General features: G+C 42.3%; 1 protein-coding gene across 1 annotated transcript in view; it reads left to right on the top strand.

Moving 5' to 3' along the window:
* The window catches only part of GUCY2F (guanylate cyclase 2F, retinal), a 98,720-nt gene that overhangs the window by 63,407 nt on the left and 14,730 nt on the right, over nucleotides 1-20,583 (top strand). The window contains exons 10-14 of the mRNA XM_038586579.1: nucleotides 4,233-4,382; nucleotides 7,638-7,786; nucleotides 10,055-10,218; nucleotides 10,996-11,188; nucleotides 14,945-15,119. Of these exons, the coding sequence (XP_038442507.1) occupies nucleotides 4,233-4,382; nucleotides 7,638-7,786; nucleotides 10,055-10,218; nucleotides 10,996-11,188; nucleotides 14,945-15,119 (831 nt within the window). The remainder of the gene's footprint in view (nucleotides 1-4,232; nucleotides 4,383-7,637; nucleotides 7,787-10,054; nucleotides 10,219-10,995; nucleotides 11,189-14,944; nucleotides 15,120-20,583) is intronic.

Raw genomic sequence — 20,583 nt, 5'->3', positions numbered from 1 at the left:
CCCTCTCCCTCTCTCTCTTTCTGTGGTCCTATTCTTGTTGCCAACTTAATCTTATGGTTATTGTGTGGCTACTTCCAGTTTGAAAGCTTGGAGTAGTTGCCTGGTATTAATGCTAGAATGTTGGGGACAGCAGATGCAGATCGTCAAGTACTTAGTTAGCTTCCTGTCAAGAAGACTCATCTATAAAAGATAAACGCAATGCCCAGCTTCCCAGAGTTCCATTTAATTCACAGGTTGGCAACTTGCAAACTTAAGAAACTCTGGTCTTGGAGTGGGGAAAGGATAGGGTGTGTGTGTGTGTGTGTGTGTGTGTGTGTGGACCATATCTGTCTTTTGCTCTGTCTCTCCTTCTTATTGTTTCATTTCACTCTCCAAATTGCAATGGCAGTCTGGATGCTCAATGCATTCTTCACACACTGCAGCCAGAAGGAGTTTTCTCAACTGCAAATCTGATCATGTTAGAGCTGTGCCAAAATTCACTGAATGGCTTCCCATTGCTCCTAGGAAAAAGTTCAAATTCCTTTACATGGCTTATGAGCCCTGTGTGGGTTAGGTCTGGTGGACCTCTTGTACTTAATCACTCCCCCTCTATCTCTGGGCTCTAGCAGGGCTGAACTCCTTCCAGTTGTTTATCTACCCCAGGCTCTCTCTTACTCCTGGACCTTCACACATGCTTTGCCCATTCCTTGGGATACTCTTCTCTTCCCCCTCTGTTATACACTCCTCTGAGTCTGGCTAGATTCTACTCTGTCTTTGGGACTCACCTTAAATACCACTGATTCAAGAGACTTGTCATGGCCCCCCATGCTCAGCTAAGTTTCTCTCTTTATGATTCTTAGGGCTTTGAACTTTGTTGTAATACCATATTTTGCTGTATTACCTGTTTTTTTTTAATATCTCGTTTCTTAGAGAGAGAGAAAGAGAGAGAGAGAGAGAGAGAGAGAACATAGTAGGCAGAGGCAGAGGGAGAAGCAGGCTAAGCAGAGATCCAGATGCAGGGCTCCATCGCAGGACCCTGGATCATGACCTGAACCAAAGCAGACACTTAACTGACTGAGCCACCCAGGCGCCCCTGGTATTACATATTTAATTAGCCGTCTTCTCTCCCAACTTAACCTATGAGCTCTGTGAAGGCAAGAAACAGGTTTGCTTCCCTTTCACTCTATACCTGGCAGAATAAATGTTTGTTGAATTGGTGAACGGATGAAATAAAATTAAATAAAGAGGGATCCCTGGGTGGCGCAGTGGTTTGGCGCCTGCCTTTGGCCCAGGGCGCGATCCTGGAGACCTGGGATCGAATCCCGCGTCGGGCTCCCGGTGCATGGAGCCTGCTTCTCCCTCTGCCTGTGTCTCTGCCTCTCTCCCTCTCTCTTGGTGACTATCATAAATAAATAAAAATTTAAAAAAATTAAATAAAGATACTTGCTGCTTCCTCCTTAGATGACAGGGCTAATAGAATCTTATAACTGGAAGGCTCTTGCAAATCTGTGGGCTCAACTTCTGTCTCCTGAATTTCAGCTCTTTGTTCTTTTGCACTTCACCATACTGGCTCTCCACGGTTGAGTTTTATCACCACAGCAAGGCTCAGAGTTAGTACTGGCATCAGCAGATGCAAAACAAGCCAAAATAATTTTTCTAGTTTTCCTGAGAGTTCAAGTCTAATGGTAGGTAGTGGCTCTTACTTGGCTCTGGAGTGGGGATGGGGAAATGGGGGTGGGTTGTAAGTGTATTCATTACTGTCCACTTTCAATTATATAAGTATAGTGCAGATAAAGCCTCATTTTAGCCATTAACAACATACATGTAAGTGCTCTTTGAAAATACTATTTGGTAATGATTGTATTTAATCATCCATCTTTTTACTGGAGAATTTTGTCCTCTTTTCCCTTATTCTGCTTTTAAATGAGTAGGAGAGAGGATAGCAGAAGAAACAGCTGCATTTTTCTTGCTCTGAGATAACCTCTCTGCCCTCCCTTCCAGACTATATCAGAAATGTATTCCTGAAATCCCACAGTCAGAAATGCATTCCTTTTACCAAAGTAACATTCAATCTCTTTGGGTCTTATTTGCAAATATAAGTCCTCCTAGGCAAGAAGACATAAAGGCAAAAACCACTATAGTAAGTATGTCAGAGACGTTCATGGGGGCAGGAAAGTGGGGGTGTGTGGGTATGACAAAGGCTGGAGACATCTGGAGGACAAAGAGAGAAGATGAGTACATGATTGGAGGTGAGGCTAGAGTTCCCCATTCCACTATTTTGATCAGAATTGGCTCAAAATAGGAATTTCCAGGGTGAGTATTTCTTTCCTGGGTTTCACTAACACACCAAAATAATTACTGACCTCTCCATCCTCCTTCCTGCTTTGCAGGAGCTTGTCCCCTGGGCTCCCTTCCTAATACCCCAAAGTTAACAAGGTGAAGTTAGCCAGCACTTTCACACACACCCTCACCTGCAGCAGACACTCTTCTCCAGCCTTCCTTTCTGGAGTTCAACCCTGGTTTACTCCAAACCTTTCCCCTCCAAGGAGCACAAGGAGTCCATCCCCAGCGCTGTCACTACCTTCTCCATCATAGCCTTCCTGTGTCTCTGGTTCCCTGTCCAGCTGCTGCCCCCACCCCCACTTAGGCCCCTTTCACTTCCCCTCCAGCTCTTACTGTAATAACTTCCTAGCCAGTCTCCCTGACTCCAGCCTCTTTCCTTCAATCCAGCCTATGCAGGTTGCCAGATTAATCTTCGGAACACAGCTTTCATCAAATCCCTCTCCAGCTCCCGCACCCCTACTGCCTTTTGTATTCACTCCAAATGCCTTCATTTGGCTCTCAGGGCCTCTCACCTTCTGCCCTCATTCTTCTAGCAACCCTCCCTCTCCCACTTCATCAACCCCATTTCTCATTTCTCATTATTCCTTAACAGAGCCCTTCTCTTCAGCCAAGCTAATCTGCTTACCCCGACCCCCATCTGCAATTTGCTCCTTTCTACTTCTTGTTCTTTTGCACGTACTGTTCTTTCTCCCTGTAAAGCCCTTACCCTATCAGCTCTAGGAAACTACATCCTTGACCTTTTTAACAAGCTCCTTTAAGATCTAACTTTTCCAGGAAGCCTTCCTGGATTAATTTGATCAGCTCAGTTTTCTCTCTCTCTCTCTCTCTGTTTGAGCATCATGGAATTGTCAATATTCAATCATTTTTGACTCACATAAATGGCAATTTAATACGATTCTGTGTAAAGTGCTCCCTCCAACTTTTGACTATTCCATTTACATCACTAATGTTTATTTATTTATTTATTTAGTTAGTTAGTTAGTTAGTTAGTTAGTTATGAGACTGAAGCATATGATCGGAGGGAGGAGCAGAGGGAGAGAGAGAACCTCAAGCAGATTCCACGCAGAACACACAGTCTGACAGTGGGGCTCCATCTCACGACCCTGGGATCTTGACCTGTGCCAAAACCAAGAGTTGGAAGCTTAACTGACTGAGCCACCCAGTTGCCCCATTGTGTATTTCTTTATATATTTCTTAAGTGGCCCTGACGTGTATTGCAGTTAGGGATTCACATGTCTGTGTTGCCCACTGCTCTGTGAACTCTACAAGGGCAGAGGCAAGGTCTAATTCATCTCTGGCGCCATTCTCCTGAACCTAGTGCCTGGTACATAATAGACCCTCAATAAATATTTGTAGAACTAACTTGAAGGAATTGTTGCATCTTTTTGCTCTGTGAGGAATAGAGGAGGCCTGGAGATCCTCTAATCCTCTTAGAGAAGACCTGGAGAAAGCAACTTGTGAATCCTTGAGCCCTGGCACAATCAAATTACCAGACACATATAGATCTTAGCAAATAGCAAATCCATGGCAACCAGAGTGGCTGTGCACTTGCCTTTCCCTGGAAGCCTGTCAATTGCTACTTGCAGGCTCAAGAGAGCAAGAAAGCAAGTGCCAGATAGTTTTTCTACTTTGAGCTTCTCTGCCTTGCCCCACACCGCCGCTATATCTGCTTGCATGGTCCTGGAGTGGGGAGAGTTGGTATGCTTTTTCTGTGTGCAATTTCTTAGATTCATAGCTTTGGACCCCGGGGGGCATGCATTCATAGCTTTGGACCCCGGGGGGCATGCCATGCCACATGCTAATAAAAATGTAAAGCAGTCAATGAAACAGCACCCTTGGAACCTTTCAGGGCATTGCAAATGCTGTCAGTTAATCCTCTCTGCATTCACTACACAATGCTTTCTTTTCAGAGTTGCTATGGACGGCCCCTGAACTGTTGAGAGCCCCAAAGGGCAGCAGGTTAGGTTATTTTGCAGGAGATGTCTATAGCTTTGCCATCATCATGCAAGAAGTGATGGTCCGAGGCACCCCATTCTGCATGATGGATCTGCCTGCCAAAGGTAAGTGGGAAGTGAGAAAAGGCCACCAGGGGCCCACCATGACCCAGATCATCAGCCTAACCCAGGCTGTTGTAATTTGCCAGAAGAGTGAATACAGTTATGTGTTTGTGCTAACTGCCTACTAGTCTGCAAATAGTCTGTGTTATGCGCAGGTGGGACTTAAAGCCAAACAGATTTAGGAATTTGGAAGAAGTTCCCCAACCCAAGAAGCTGGCCCTTTCCAAATTGTGACATAAGCCAAGGACCTCCTACAGGACCTATGTTGGCTTTTTTTTTTTTTTTTTTTTTTTTTTTTTTTTTTTTTTTTAGCAGCCTCCTCTACTTTGGGACAGTTTCTGCCAGGTATCTCAGTACCCTTCATGATGCTCCTGGATGGCAAGGTCTTCCATACTTTCCCTGTGACATGCCTTAGGCTTTTATCTTCATCTTTCACCAAAATGGCTGCTGCCTGTCAGGCATAATACATAAAGGAATGGTAAAATCACTGGGCAAAAGTTTGAGGGGAAACAGGATATTTGCATATCCTGAGAGTATGAACCCACTGCATACTTAGTAATTACAAATGGAAAAATATTAAGTTTACTAGTGGAGAATGATCCTGCAGATACCACCTTTACCAAATGATCAAGGCACGTTGACATCATGTACCCCCTGACGCAGTGCACTGACAAGGGCACAATATCACCTTGTGGAATTTTTGCAAAAAAATGCATAACAAGCAACCCAGGAGAAAACATCAGACACCCCCCAAATGAGAGACATTCTACAAAATAATTGGCCAGTACTCATCAAAAGTATCAAAGTCATAAAAGACAGGCAGAATGAGGAACCATCACAGACTGAAGCTGACTGAGACACAATAACTAAATACAATATGGGATCTTGAGTTGGATTGTGGGACAGAAAAGGGATATTAGGGATGAAATTGATGAAATTCAAATAAAGACTAGAACAGTAGTAATAGTAATGTACCAATATTAATTTCCTTCATACTATGGTTATATTAACATTAGAGGAAGCTGAGTGAAGGGTATACAGGCAATTATTATAATAGTTTGATAACTTTTCTGGAGTCTAAATTTGTTTCAAAGGAAAAAAATATAAAATGTAGACAAAACAAAACAAAAAAACCCCAAATACTTAGCTATTCTTTGCCCCACTCAGAGTCCCATATCATTCCTCTACTCAAAACTCCCTAACTGTTCCCCATCACTTGTCAAATGAAGCCCAGATTCCTCACATGACATACAAGGCTTTTTGAAATCTGGCCCCTAGCCACCTCTCTAAGCTTATCTTCTGTCATTCCCTACACTCCAGCTACCTGTGTGCTTTCAGGAGAGCTTCTCACAGTCCCTGGAATGCCCCTACCTTCTCTCCACTTTGCCCCATCCAATTTTTGTCACCTCCTCTGGAAAGCCTTCTCTGACCTCTTCAATGTGGGCCAGGTGCCCCCTCTGTGCTTATCTGTGTATAATGTCTGCTAGAATGCTTATATTGTTGGTCATTGTTGTGCTTGCTTCGGCAGCACATATATTGTTGGTCATTGTTTAGCTCTTCAATTGGACTATAACCTCCTCAAGGGCACGAATTATACTGGGCTTAAGCAGAGAGGTAACCCATTCAACTCAATGGTGTTCTGGTAAAAGGCTAAGGACTCCCTTTACTGGAGAGTGAATGAAGGCAGTCACACTCCAAGGGACTGGTTTGCACGCAATCTATTACACTGAGAGTTGGGCGCTGCAATGGAGAAGCCATTACCGATATAGGCCAACCTGGGTTAAAGGAGCAGGAGCGTAATGTCACAAGGGACTGAGAAGTCAGAGGCAGAAACCTTCCCTTTCATGGAAGCAAGGGAACACTCACTATGGTATAAAGCAGCACAGTTGGAGTGTTACAGCCAATGCAGAGGTGGGCAGAACACACCAGTGGGGCAAGCAAGGTTTGGTGCCTGTTGGAGTTGAGGCTATGGGGAGGGGGTTAGGGATAAGAAATGAGCTGACGAGATAGGGCTTGGGTTTTACCCTATGTGTTATGAGAAGTCGTGAATGAGCTTTAAGCAAGAAAATGACATGGTTAAATTTGTGTTTTAAGAATGTTTTGCAGAAGGCTAGACTGGAAGCAGAGAGAACAGTTTGAGGTCTGCTGTGGGTTGCTGAGGACATTGAAGGCTAACTATTTTCTACTTCCAGGGAGTTTTCACTCTTGTTCAGTCTGCCTAATCTTGACCTCTCAGTCACTAGCGGCTTTTGGGTCTGAATAGGGAATTTTGGAACTCCCAGTTGAAGATTGAGGCATTTAGAAACAGGACAACATAGTAGATTGAGACTGCCTGGGGTCAAATTCAAATTCTGTCACTTGTTAGTCATATGACTTTGAGCAATTTACTTTCTCTCTGTCCCTCATTTTCACCTCCTGTAAAATAAAAATAAGAGTTCCTACCTCGTCTGTTTGTAGTGAGAATCTAATGAAAGAATGCATTCAAAGTCATTAGCCCATAGTCTGATACATAGTAAATGTTTCACTGAAAGTGGAGTTCAAGGACAAGCAGCCAGGGGGATCTAGATGAGGTCTTGAACTATTTATTGGAGTTCTTAATCCTCTTTCCTAGGGGCCAGGCAGGGCTCACAGCATGGATCTGGCTGGGCCTGGGCCTGGGCCTTCAGGGAAGGCTAAGTGGGTCTACTGTGGGGATTGGAAACTTTATTTATTTATTTTTTTAAGATTTTATTTATCCATTCATGAGAGACACACACACACACAGAGGCAGAGATACAGGCAGAGGAAATAGCAGGCCCCATGCAGGGAGCCCGACCTGGGACTTGATCCTGGGACTCCAGGATCATGCCCTGGGCTGAAGGCAGCACTAAATTGCTGAGCCACCCGGCGGACTGCCTGGCATTGGAAACTTTAAATGATCTGGGTGTAAACGAAGGGAGCCAGATCATTGGAGGTGTAGTGTTAGAACTGACATCAGATAGGCCACAACTAAAACCTAAAACCAGCAGGTTAAAGCTGAGCCTAAATGATACCAATAGCCCAGTTGATCAATTTTTTGCCCCCTCCTCACTTGACTAATATTTCCTTTGCTCAGATACAATTTATATGCAAGCCATCTAAGGAGAAAGCAAAGGAGATGGCTTTTCTGTGAATCTTTTCCTAATTAATCTCTTTCTTTGCTAAACCTCAATGATCTTTGCCAAATCTTGGTGTTCTTTCTGGGGTTTTATGAAACTTTCCCTTCTTACTTCTGTACAGAAATCATAGACAGACTTAAGAAGCCTCCGCCTGTGTACAGACCAGTGGTTCCTCCTGAATATGCCCCTCCAGAATGTCTCCAGCTGATGAAGCAGTGCTGGGCTGAACCTGCAGAACAGCGACCAACTTTTGATGAAATACTTAATCAGGTAAGGACTCTGTGAATCTTAGCACTGCCCAGAAGTCATCCTAAAGCCAGCTTACCCAAAACTAACTCCTTGGGTTCTCATCATATTGTGAAAGGAAACCCTTTCAAGAGAAAAAAATATCACTCCTCTTGGGGAAGAAGCATTGGGGTGGTTGTTTAGAGGCCTTTGATAGTGGAATATCCCTGATACATCCTCCAAGAGTGCAATGGTTGGTTTTAATGTTCTTCTGTATATGTTCCAGACCATCCACAGTCTGACCTAACTGACCTTTCAGAAATAGAATTGAACTATTGGGTATTTGCAAGGTAATGGCATTGAGACTGTTAAAAGATGGGTATCATAGAATAGATGTAGGTCCTCATAGAGCCACATTTGCTTTGAAGATCCCAGAAAGTTCTGATGAGTATACCATCAAAGTGATGCTAGGTGGTTTTGAGGGGTCAAGAAAGGTAGTGTTTGAAAGAATGCTCATGATGGAAGAAAGTGCAAATGGGAGTACAAAAGCAGATTTTTAAGATTCTCAGGGAACTACTTGAGGCAACAGAGTGCAAGAAAAATGGTAACCTCTCTACTTATGAGACTGAATTTCTATAGAGGCTGATTCTTTCCCTAGAGTTGGAGAATAAATAGGAGAAATGAGGAAAGGACAGAGAGAGCACTGCTGAGGGGAACTAGGGTACAGTTCCTATATTGGAACATGCAGCTTATGGTTGTGTTGAAACTACGAGATACCGAAACTGAGGGTGCTTTCTGTGAGTGCTGTGTGAGCTCTGGTGGAGAGAGTTTTGAGCCTGGCTGGAGTACAGCACTGAGATGCTTTGTGAGTGGCAGGTATCTGAGGCAGAAAAAAGAAAGAGTTGGATTGAAAGCCCGAGGGGCCCTGCATATGAAGTCATCCATGTCCCCAGCTAACAATGCCTCCATTAGTCTGGCTGGGTTTCTTGAGGACACTCAGGCAGGTGTTCAATAGTATGGAAAAGGCAAAGGACCATGAAGGTCACATTTCTGAAAACTTACCATGAGGCAAGAGAAAAAGCATTTGCCCTTGTGTTGATGCTAGAGATGTTATTTCAGAAGGCAGCAGGGAAGCTGGTGATAGATAGAAGGAGTACACATCATACAGCCTTCAAACAAGTTACTGGTGGGGCTGCCATCACTGAAATGCTTCAATGGAAGTTGAGACCATCTGAAAGACCAGGATAGCCTGCCAACTCCTGCAGCTAATAAAACTTAAATAGGAAGAGAAGGAGAAGGAGGCTCCCTGGGTTAGGCAATAGGGGAGCCTTCAACATCTGAGCAGGCTACTGAGATTACCTGTAGGACCTTTGTAGACCTGTAGATGTGGACCAGGCTCAGAAGGAAACTCCCTAGTATCAGCTTTGGGGCATTGAGTACTAAGAGGAGCATGTGTGGCCCAGCTGTGTAAGAGGGTTCATTGGGACAAATTCCTAGATGTCTGCTCAGAAAAACTACCACCAGTCTTTTCATTGTTGTAAACATGGCCTTGTGCATGCTGAACACATCAGCAAGGAGGAGCTACCCCCAAGTGATTCCAATGCTATGCCAAGCTCCCTGCCTCTGTAGATGGACAGGGTTTCTGGAGGGCACATTAAAAATCCATGGCATAAAGCCACATCTAAAGGATCAGGGCATATAATGGGGCAAGACAGTTAGTTGAATTTCTACATGACCCTAACTGACATGAAGGGTAGATGCTAGGGTACATCATTATTCCTGGCCCCCATGGTAAGATGGTAAGAAATAGGGGTAGATCTTATCATGTGGTTCTTGGGTCATATTTAAGAGGTCAGGGAACCATCCACTGTCCAAGAACTGGTAACACAGTGGTATTAGAAGTAAGGATGATTTAGTAGGTTGATTATCCAGAATGGTAAAATAGTACTTCATGACTTCTTTCCCCTTATCCCACTCACAAATGTCCTGGGCTCAAGATGAGATCCTATTGACTTTGAAGTGGTTACTACTCATGTGACAGCATCTGAGAGCTGGAGAATTCTTCCCAGAAGACCTTTGCTCAGACTTCAAAGAGCCAGAAGGGTGGCGGAAAGAAGTACTCAGGGAAAATGAGCCTGTGAATGGGTCAGGGTAACAATGAGTTTGAGTGGTGAATTTTCCTATTTATACCTAGGTTTACTTCTTGTGCAATGGCATTTTAGAGGAAGGGATTTGTGATAAGGGGTCCTACTCTATCATCTCTGAGTTTGAAGAGTGAAAACTCCTTCACTCCTTTTTCTGTTTTACTTCCAGTTTAAAACTTTCAATAAAGGGAAGAAGACCAATATCATTGATTCCATGCTTCGGATGTTGGAGCAATATTCTAGCAACTTGGAAGATTTGATCCAGGAACGGACAGAAGAGCTGGAAATTGAAAAACAGAAAACGGAAAAGCTTCTAACACAGATGCTACCACCGTATGTGTGAACACCTGAGGAGTGTGAATCCTTGTAACAGTGTGTTCTATTAAAAATAGAAAAAAAAAATTGCCCATCAACTAACTGCTCCCTCCCCCTGTCCTGCACCCTCTCTACTCCCAGTAGGCTTGAGTCACACCTTCAAATCAAAGATGAATTGGAAACCAAGGGAGTAGAGCACACCTTCCTAATTTCCCACTACCTGTGGAGCATACTGGTCATTTAAGTTTTTGGTGCTGCAGTTTTTCTATGTGTCACTTCATGACTTTGCTTGGAAGCTGACCAATTAAAAGGAAGCAGTTCTTTGAGCTCCTAGAGGAGAGTAGAAGAGTTGTTTTTCTATGTTTTTCCTTCCTTAATTCAAAGCCTTACCTGTTGATACTATTTCCAAAATTTCCAAGGCACCTGATTATGTTGTAACATGATCTTCTAGGAGATAATTGAGGAAACTGATCTCATGCAAAGCAATAACCTGGGAACATTCCTTGAGTGAAGGGACAACTGAGGAAAAAGGTTAGCTGAAAAATCTCAACAAAAACACAGACCATGGCTGTCTATTCAATGCTGTATCCCTGTATCTGGCACAATGCCTGGCACATCATAAGCACTCAAAATATATTTATAGACTAAATGAAAGAATTAATGTTTTCATCCAGATGACATTCTTCCTCACCATTTACTTGGCAGTGATTTTGGAGAAATTGTGTTCTAGCAGATGTGTGTGTGGCATGCAGGAAGCCTTGTGTCCTCTGAGGAATAGCTGTGTCTGTTTTTCAGATCAGTTGCTGAATCCCTCAAAAAGGGCTGCACAGTTGAACCTGAGGGCTTTGACTTGGTCACCTTGTACTTCAGTGACATTGTGGGCTTTACCACCATCTCAGCCATGAGTGAGCCCATTGAGGTGGTGGATCTTCTCAATGACCTGTACACACTCTTTGATGCCATCATTGGCAGTCATGATGTCTACAAGGTAAGTTACTCAGCAGAGAAATATATTCTAGAGAGGAATTTTTACATAAGGCTCTTCTGTATATATTCCAAAATTAAAATGGAATTTTACTGAATGTTGTTATGAAAGGAGATTTATTTATTTATTACTTATTTATTTATTTTAGTTTCAGATGTAGAGTTCAATATTCATCAGTTGTGTATAACATCCAGTTCTCATCACATCACGTGCCTCCCTTAATGGTCAACATCCAATTACCCTGTCCCCCCGGCCCACCTCCCCTCCAGCAACCCTCAGTTTGTTTCCTATAGTAAAGCATCTCTCATAGTTTGTCTCCCTTTCTGATTAATGAAGTAAAATTTAAATAATATACCACTTCCATTGGCATATTATTAGAAGTGAAGGCCAGACAGAATGCATAAAATTTCACACTTTACAAAATAACAGGATGAACTCAGGAAGAGATTGCTAGTCAGATTTCTCTTGAGCCGTTTTCTAGAACTGAGACTAAGAAGAGGTTGGAATCAAAAGGGTTATTGCACTTCAGTGGCTAAGTAACCACAGTAACCACATCATGCTAGGTATTGAAGGGGAGACAGAAGAAGCATTGGTGCATTACCTGCAGTTGGTGAGTGCTACAGAGTTCATCTTGGTAAAACTTGTGTAGGTCTAATAGATGCTATTAAAATTTGGTTTAGTCCCTTAAGTACCATTTTTATACAGGAGGGAACTCTGGCATTACATACATCAAAGAACTATTAGACCTGAGGCTCTTTGGGATTGCTACAGGGTAACCAAGAGCTCACGTAGTGGACTGAGGTCTAAAGAAGTCATTAACTATGAGGTTCAACCCCCTGCTCCCACCTTCCTCCCATCCCTCCAGCTGTCAATTTCCACTCTTCTTATCAAGGTTGCAGAAGATGAGCAGAGAACAGATGACCACATTCACTCATTTGAGTACCATGCTTCCTTACCCTTGATTTTTTATGTGTCTTATCTCTAGGCAGAAAATGATTAAAAATCTTATAGCTGTGCAAGGCCATTTCCACGTTATCTACAACATGGATACTTGTCTTATTAATGGAGAGATATGCCCCAGGCATCCCAAACTTTAGACAGCTCCTTTATCCCAGGAACCAAGGTAGAAGTGGGGAATGAGTACCTCCATTCACTGGATCCTTCACAGTAGTCTGAAATGTTCTAACTCTCAAATCACACACAGGGCAGTGTGTTTATCTCAGATTAGACAGGGCCCTTTCAGGTCAGGTAGAAAGCCTCAGGGATAGGCCAAGCCACCTAAATAGGGCTCGGAAATAGACATCATACCTGTCAATCACCAGGAGCTGCAAACTAATGAAGAAGCACACATGAAAACCACATGGAGGAAAAATCCATGGAATCAGACTACCTGTCTTAACTTGTTGAACTCAAGCAGCCTGAAGAGAAAAACAAATCACTGAAAGCTGATTCAGTTGAAACTAAAATCAAAGATGATTCAGTGTGGGCAATAACACAGCCACTGGTTTAATCAGTGCAGCTGATACTGTTCAGACAATTGTTGGAAGTCTTAGGGATGAGGCCATAAGATATTTTGGTACTTCATGGCTGCAGTAGGGAGTCAGTGGGCTGTTTCCAGGATAGAGCACAGCTATACAAATACAAAAATGAAATCTATTTTTTCAGTCCTGTTTATTAAAAACAACAGTGCAAAGGAAATAAAATTGAACCAGCAGTGGGTCACCAAACCCATTTGTATTTTCATTTTCTTTACCTGTAAAATTGGAATCACCTCCCCTGGCACTTGATAATCTGAAATGGAAGTGAGAAGGTTACTGCAGAATTATGAAGCTGGTGATTTGTTTTCAATTTCCATTCTCCTGCCACCACCCAATATCCACCAGACCCCTTTCTATACCTCCTCTGCCCTTTCTGGTCCTTCTGCTGGCTCATGCCACTCAGAGTCCCCTATAGCAGTTCCATACCAAGGCTAGGCACTGCCCATGCTCCCTACCTTCTAATCTCCTCATCCATATCTGTGGGGACTCCTGTGTGACTGACTCGTTTTGGGCAAATGTCAACGACTATTCTTTAATAATAGCCAGTCTGTGACTCTCTCCCTCCCATATATTTCCCTTGTACCTGTTGCCTTCCTCGGTGCAGGCAGGCATGCATATTTGAGGGTAGGGATCCCTTTCTCCAATTGCACCAGGTAAGGGAGGCCCTGTATGGAAGTATGGTGAGGTGCAAAGTCCCATGGATTGAAAGCAACGTTGTTACTGGCTATATAGAAAGTTATGATGAGAAGCCTATTGCTGATCACTAAACTTTCTCTGGAGTGGAGTCATAGCCATCATCCCAGAGCTTGTGTCAAGACATATCAGTTTGGTGATGATGATGATAGCTTGTACTTATCCACCATGCAGGCTTTAGGTGCTTTGGCATATATTAAGTTATTTAGTCCTTAGGAAACTGTAAGGTAGATACTGTGATTATCCCTATCTTAAAAAAAAAGGATACTAAAGCCCCGAGAAGTTAAGTGACTTGGCAAAGCCACACAGTTTGTAAACAGTGCAGCTGGGATTCTAACCAAGGCAGTATGATATCAGAATTTCGTGGTCTGAACTATTGCACTGTTAGTGCAGTTTTCTAGAAGAACATGGATTTTAAGTGGATCCAACCTTGGTACTAGCTGAGTCTGACTGGCACATTTCATGGAAGTCCTTCCAGCTTACTTGTCTTTTGGATTTACTCAAAAAGCTTCAACTTAGTAGTTACCTAAAAGAGTAAGCAGGGATCCCTGGGTGGCGCAGCGGTTTGGCGCCTGCCTTTGGCCCAAGGCACGATCCTGGAGACCCGGGATCGAATCCCACGTCGGGCTCCTGGTGCATGGAGCCTGCTTATGTCTCTGCCTCTCTCTCTCTCTCTGTGACTATCATAAATAAATAAAAATTAAAAAAAAATAAAAGAGTAAGCACACTTCTTTTGGGAAGATGAGGAATACAGATTTCCCTTTCTTTACAGGTGTCTCAAAGGAGTTGAGGGCAGGTATTGCTGCCCCTTAGAGATGTGGCACTAGGAGACGAGGCGGTAGCTGGTGGAAAAAGATTCAGTTCTCATACCAAAGGGACTACAAAACTAACTCCATTATATTAGCAAGGCAAAGCAGAAAGACCCCTCTTTCTTTCCCTTTCTCTATACTTGCCTTAAGGCTGACCTAGCTCATTTACCTAAAGTCTTCTAGAGAAATACTTGCTAGAGGAGCACCATATGCACTTTCTCCTGGGGTGCTCTTCCATGGACATATATGGGTAGTCCCAGAAATCTTCCCTTTCCCTTCCCTCAGGAATTACTTTGGGCCTGATAGTTCTCTAGGGCTCTCCAGGAACCTGTAAAGTAGCTTCATTTAGAATCTGTGGGTGTGGGACCTAAACATTAATATATATATTATATGTATTATATAATATATATTATGTGTATGTGATATACATATGTAATTACATACATATGTATATGTATGTAATGGACATATGTAATACATATGTATATATGTATTAAATACATGTATATATGTATTTTTGACATAAAGCTCCTTAAATGATTCTAAAGTGTAGTTAGACCTTGAACCTCTGACAGTCTCTCTCCATCTTCTTTATTTCACAAGAAATAAGCCTCCCTCATACCCCTTAAACTCTGTAAAACAAACACACACACACACACACACACACACACACACACACATGTTATTTGCCTACTTATTCTATTTCCCCTGATTCCCAGGTAGAGACCATTGGAGATGCTTACATGGTGGCCTCAGGGCTCCCAAACAGGAATGGAAGTCGGCATGCAGCTGAGATTGCAAACATGTCCCTAGATATCCTGAGCTCTGTGGGTACCTTCAAGATGCGACACATGCCAGAGGTGCCAGTCCGGATTAGAATAGGCCTGCATTCAGGTAACGAAAGCCAGCTAAAGTAAGAAAAGACATGCACATGTACTTCAAGGGAAAATTAGAAAAGGTGGGGGAGGATAGTTCTTCTCTGATTACTGGCAGCTGGATTATCTAGGCGTCTAGTGCTGCCTAATTTCTTTATGCCTACCCAAGGTTTATTCTCTTCCCAGCACCTGTACTAACCCAGTGGGCAGCAGTCCTTGTTCTAGGTACCAAACCCTTTCAATCGACCTTTCTTGTTTGAGACATTTCCTATGTGCCTCAAGGGAAGACTAGAAAAAGGGTAGTGCACCCCTCAATACTTTATACTTACAACTTCCCTCAACTGGCTTTTATGACATGCTCATCACTCTCTGAATGCTTTTTCTCCATTATACTCACTGGCTCTCTTAGCAACTTCTGCTCTCTAACTGTGGCTGCTCTCCTATTGTCTGCAAAGCTCTGAGTTGTGGTCTCCTTGCTCTCTGCATGTCTTGATTTCTGTTTCTCAACCCACTTCATCCTGGCTTTCATTTTCTACCATTGTCTGATCATCTCTTCTGTTTCTGTCTGCCCCTTAAATATTGATAATCCCCCAAAGTTCTATCATTCATTCACTTTTTTTCTCCCCTTACATACTCTTCTGTGCCATGTCTATGGTTTAACTACCACTTGTATGCTGATGACTTCCAGCCCCACTTCTGCACATGTCTTCTCCCTTAAGCTTCAATCTTGTGTATCAGACTTGCTGCTGAAATTTCCATCTGAATGTTCTATGTGGATCTCAGACTCAAATCTGAAACAGAATTATTTTCTTCCCACATAAGCTTCCTCCTCTTACTGTATTCTCCATTTCAGTTGGTGGCACTACCATTCACCTAGTTAATCCAGTTAGTCTTGGGAGTCATCCTCCTTGACTCTTCTCTCACCCTGAATTTCACCATTCAACCATTTACCAAGTCTTAAGCATCTTATCTTCTAAATATTTCTTGAATCTGTCTTGTCTGTATTTGCCTCTCATGATTCAAGTCTAGGCCACCAGCATCTTTTGCCTGGATCACTGCAATAACATCTCCTTGCTTCTACTCTTGCTTCTTTCTATTGATCCTTCTTATAGTCAACAGCATAATCTGTTTATATGTCTCTCCTTCATTAGACTTTAGGCTTCTTAATTCTTTGGGGAGGATGGTGCCCAAGTGGCTTAATCACTTGAGCATCCAACTCTTGGTTTTGGCTCAAGTCATGATTTCAGGGTTGTGGAATTCACACTCAGCAGGGAGTTTGCTTGAGATTCTCTCTCCTTCTCTCTCTCCCCCTACCCCCTCACTTGCTTGCACACACTCACTCTCTAAAATAAATAAAAAAAATATTTTTTAAAAGTTAAAAAAAAATTTAAGTAGGCCCATGTAAGCCTTGAACTCATGACCCTGAGATCAAGAGTCACATGCTCTACTGACTGAGACAGCTGAATGCCCCTTTTAAAAAATTTCTTAAGTGGGTTGCATGGGTGGCTCAGTGGCTGAGCATCTGCCTTAGGCTCAGGGCATGATTTCATGGTCCTGGGATCGAGTCCCACATTGGGTTTCCTGTGGGGAGCCTCCTTCTCCCTCTACCTGTGTCACTGTCTTGCTCTCTCTGTGTCTTTCACGAATGAATAAATAAAATCTTTAAAAAAAAACAAATAAAAAATTTTAAAGTAATCTCTACATCTAACATGGGACTTGAACTCACAACCCCAAGATCAGGAGTCACTTGCTTTACCAAACAAGCCAGCCAGACACCCTTAGACTATAAGCTTCTTGATGACAGGAACCTTATCTTTTTTTAAAAAAAAAATTTTCATTGGAGTTCAATTTGCCAACATATAGCATAACACCCAATGCTCATCCCGCCAAGTGCCCCCCTCAGTCCCATCACCCAGTCACCCCAAACCCTCGCCCACCTTTCCACTACCCCTTTTTTGTTTCCCAGAGTTAGGTGTCTCTCATGTTTTGTCACCCTCACTGATATTTTCAGTCATTTTCTCTCCTTTCCCTTTATTCCTTTCACTAATTTTTATATTCCCCAAATGAAAAGAGGCCATATAATGTTTGTCCTTTTTCAATTGACTTATTTCACTCAGCATAATACCCTCCAGTTCCATCCACGTTGAAGCAAATGGTGGGTATTTGTCATTTCTAATGGCTGAGTAATATTCCATTGTATACATAGACCACATCTTCTTTATCCATTCATCTTTCGATGGACACCAAGGCTCCTTCCACAGTTTGGCTATTGTGGATATTGCTGCTATAAACATCGGGGTGCAGGTGTCCCGGCGTTTCATTGCATCTGAATCTTTGGGGTAAATCCCCAGCAGTGCAATTGCTGGGTCGTAGGGCAGGTCTATTTTTAATTCTTTGAGGAACCTCCACGCAGTTTTCCAGAGTGGCTGTACCAGTTCACATTCCCACCAACAGTGCAAGAGGGTTCCCCTTTCTCCGCATCCTCTCCAACATTTGTTGTTTCCTGTCTTCTTAATCTTCACCATTCTCACTGGTGTGAGGTGGTATCTCATTGTGGTTTGGATTTCTATTTTCCTGATGGCCAGTGATGCGGAGCATTTTCTCATGTGCATATTGGCCATGCCTATGTCTTCTTTGGTGAAATTTCTGTTCATATCTTTTGCCCATTTCATGATTGGATTGTTTGTTTCTTGGGTGTTGAGTTTAATAAGTTCTTTATAGATCTTGGATACTAGCCCTTTATCTGATATGTCATTTGCAAATGTCTTCTCCCATTCTGTAGGTTGTCTTTTAGTTTTGTGGACTGTTTCTTTTGCTGTGCAGAAGCTTTTTTATCTTGATGAAGTCCCAATAGTTCATTTTTGCTTCTGTTTCTCTTGCCTTCATGGATGTATATTGCAAGAAGTTGCCATGGCCAAGTTAAAAAAGGGTGTTGCCTGTGTTCTCTTCTAGGATTTTGATGGATTCTGTCTCACATTTAGATATTTCATCCATTTTGAGTTTATCTTGTGTATGGTGTAAGAGAATGGCCGAGTTTCATTCTTCTGCATGTGGATGTCCAATTTTCCCAGCACCATTTATTGAAGAGACTGTCTTTTTGCCAGTGGGTAGTCTTTCCTCCTTTATCGAATATTAGTTGACCATAAAGTTGAGGGTACACTTCTGGATTCTCTATTCTGTTCCATTGATCTATGTGTCTGTTTTTGTGCCAGTACCACACTGTCTTGATGACCACAGCTTTGTAGTAAAACCTGAAATCCGGCATTGTGATGCCCCCAGCTATGGTTTTCTTTTTTAATATTCCCCTGGCTATTCGGGATCTTTTCTGATTCCACACAAACCTTTTTTTTTTTTTTGATTCCACACAAATCTTAAGATGATTTGTTCCAACTCTCTGAAGAAAGTCCATGGTATTTTGATAGGGATTGCATTAAATGTGTAAATTGCCCTGGGTAACATTGACATTTTACAATATTAATTCTTCCAATCTATGAGCATGGAATATTTTTCCATCTCTTTGTGTCTTCCTCAATTTCTTTCAGAAGTGTTCTGTAGTTTTTAGGGTATGGATCCTTTACCTCTTTGGTTAGGTTTATTCCTAGGTATCTTATGCTTTTGGGTGCAGTTGTAAATGGGATTGACTCCTTAATTTCTCTTTCTTCAGTCTCATTGTGAGTGTATAAAAATGCCACTGATTTCTGGGCATTGATTTTGTATTCTGCCACACCGCCGAATTGCTGTATGAGTTCTAGCAATCTTGGGGTGGAGTCTTTTGGGTTTTCTATGTACAGTATTATGTCATCTGTGAAGAGGGAGAGTTTGACTTCTTCTTTGCCTATTTGAATGCCTTTTATTTCTTTTTGTTGCCTGATTGCTGAGGCTAGGACTTCTAGTACTATGTTGAATAGCAGTGGTGAGAGTGGACATCCCTGTTGTGGACAGGAAACTTTTCTTACTCATGTTTGCATCCTGAATGCTTAGCACACAGCAAGTGTTCAGTATTTTTCTTTTAAAGAAAAGTCCTCACCTCTCATTTGTGCTTCAGTTCCACATCTCCAATGCTCTTCAGTATATGTCTTCTTAGATGGTTCACCATTATTTCGAATTCAACATGTCTAAAAGTTCAAGTCACCTTTTCCACAAACCATAAGCCCACGCCAATTTCTTCATGGTTGTTAGCCAATAAATCTGTTGATTCTCCTTTCACAATGTCTCTCTTTCACCTCCCCATCATCTCCTTCCCTGTATTCACAACCTTATGCTTGCATTATAGCAACAGCCACCTAACAGGTTTCCCTGATTTTACTTTCTCCCCTTTTAATGCATTCTATACACTGATCTGAGAAGAAAAAAGGAAAAAATCATTGTCACATAATTCCCTGCTCAAAATTCTCTAGTGGTTCAAGGTCCTCAATCTTGTGCAGCCCAATATTCAATCTTGACTCCAGTTTTTCCCTAGCCCCTGAACTAGGCTGACTGCTTTCTCTAAGAGCTTCCCAAGATTCCATGCTCAATCTAAACCACAAATCTATGATTCATGTCCCTTTTCTCCTACTCAAATCTTACCCACCCATCAAGATTCAAATAAAATCCCGCCTTCTTCATTCTTCTTGACTGAACCATGTCCTAATAAGAAAACCCTTCCCCCCCCCCAAAAAAAGAAAACCCTTCCCATTTTCTAAATTATTACAGCACTTTTGCTTTTACCATTTATGTTACTTCAATTATACATTGTCTCGGGTTGTTGCTTAGTTGCTTCTTGTTTAGTAGTCTCTTCTCTTTGACTATAAACTCGTAAAGAACTGAGACCATGTGTTACATTTCTTTTTTATTCATCATGGTGCCTTAGCTCAGTGCTCTATTAATGCATATGAATGGGTAAGAAATGAATTAGTATGAAAAACGTAAGTTTTGTAGTTCTTTTTTTAATATTTAATTCATTTATTCATGAGAGACACATAGAGAGAGAGGGAGAGAGAGACAGACTCAGGGACACAGGCAGAGGGAGAGGGAGAAGCGGGCTTCATGCAGGGAGCCTGCTGTGGGACTGTATCCCGGGTCTGCAGGATCAGGCCCTGGGCTGAAGGCGGCGCTAAACTGCTGAGCCACCTGGGCTGCCCGAGTTTTGTAGTTCTTATTTATTTTTATCCTTATAAATTAAAGAAATAACTTTTTTTTAAAGAAATAACTTTTTGAAGCAAAAAACACTTAATTTCTTTTTTAAACTCAGGAAATAGCAAAAAGATAATGTTGAACCATTTTAAATAGAAACAAAGCAGAGTCCAGAAATGTAATGGTGGAGAACTTTCTAGATACTCCTGAATTAGGTTTTCAAAATGGTCTCTGAAATTTTTTTCAAGTAATGTTCACTGTCTGAACACCTAACATGGCCATATTGAAATGTAAGAACAAAATACATTCTAATGGCAAATAGAAAATGTTCTTAAGGGCAGCCCGGGTGGCGGTTTAGCGCTGCCTTCGGC

Source organism: Canis lupus, chromosome X (assembly GCF_011100685.1).
Source record: "Canis lupus familiaris isolate Mischka breed German Shepherd chromosome X, alternate assembly UU_Cfam_GSD_1.0, whole genome shotgun sequence".
Lineage (NCBI taxonomy): Eukaryota > Metazoa > Chordata > Mammalia > Carnivora > Canidae > Canis > Canis lupus.
The sequence above is the reverse complement of the archived record's forward strand: the minus strand, read 5'-3'. Positions and strand labels throughout refer to the sequence as shown.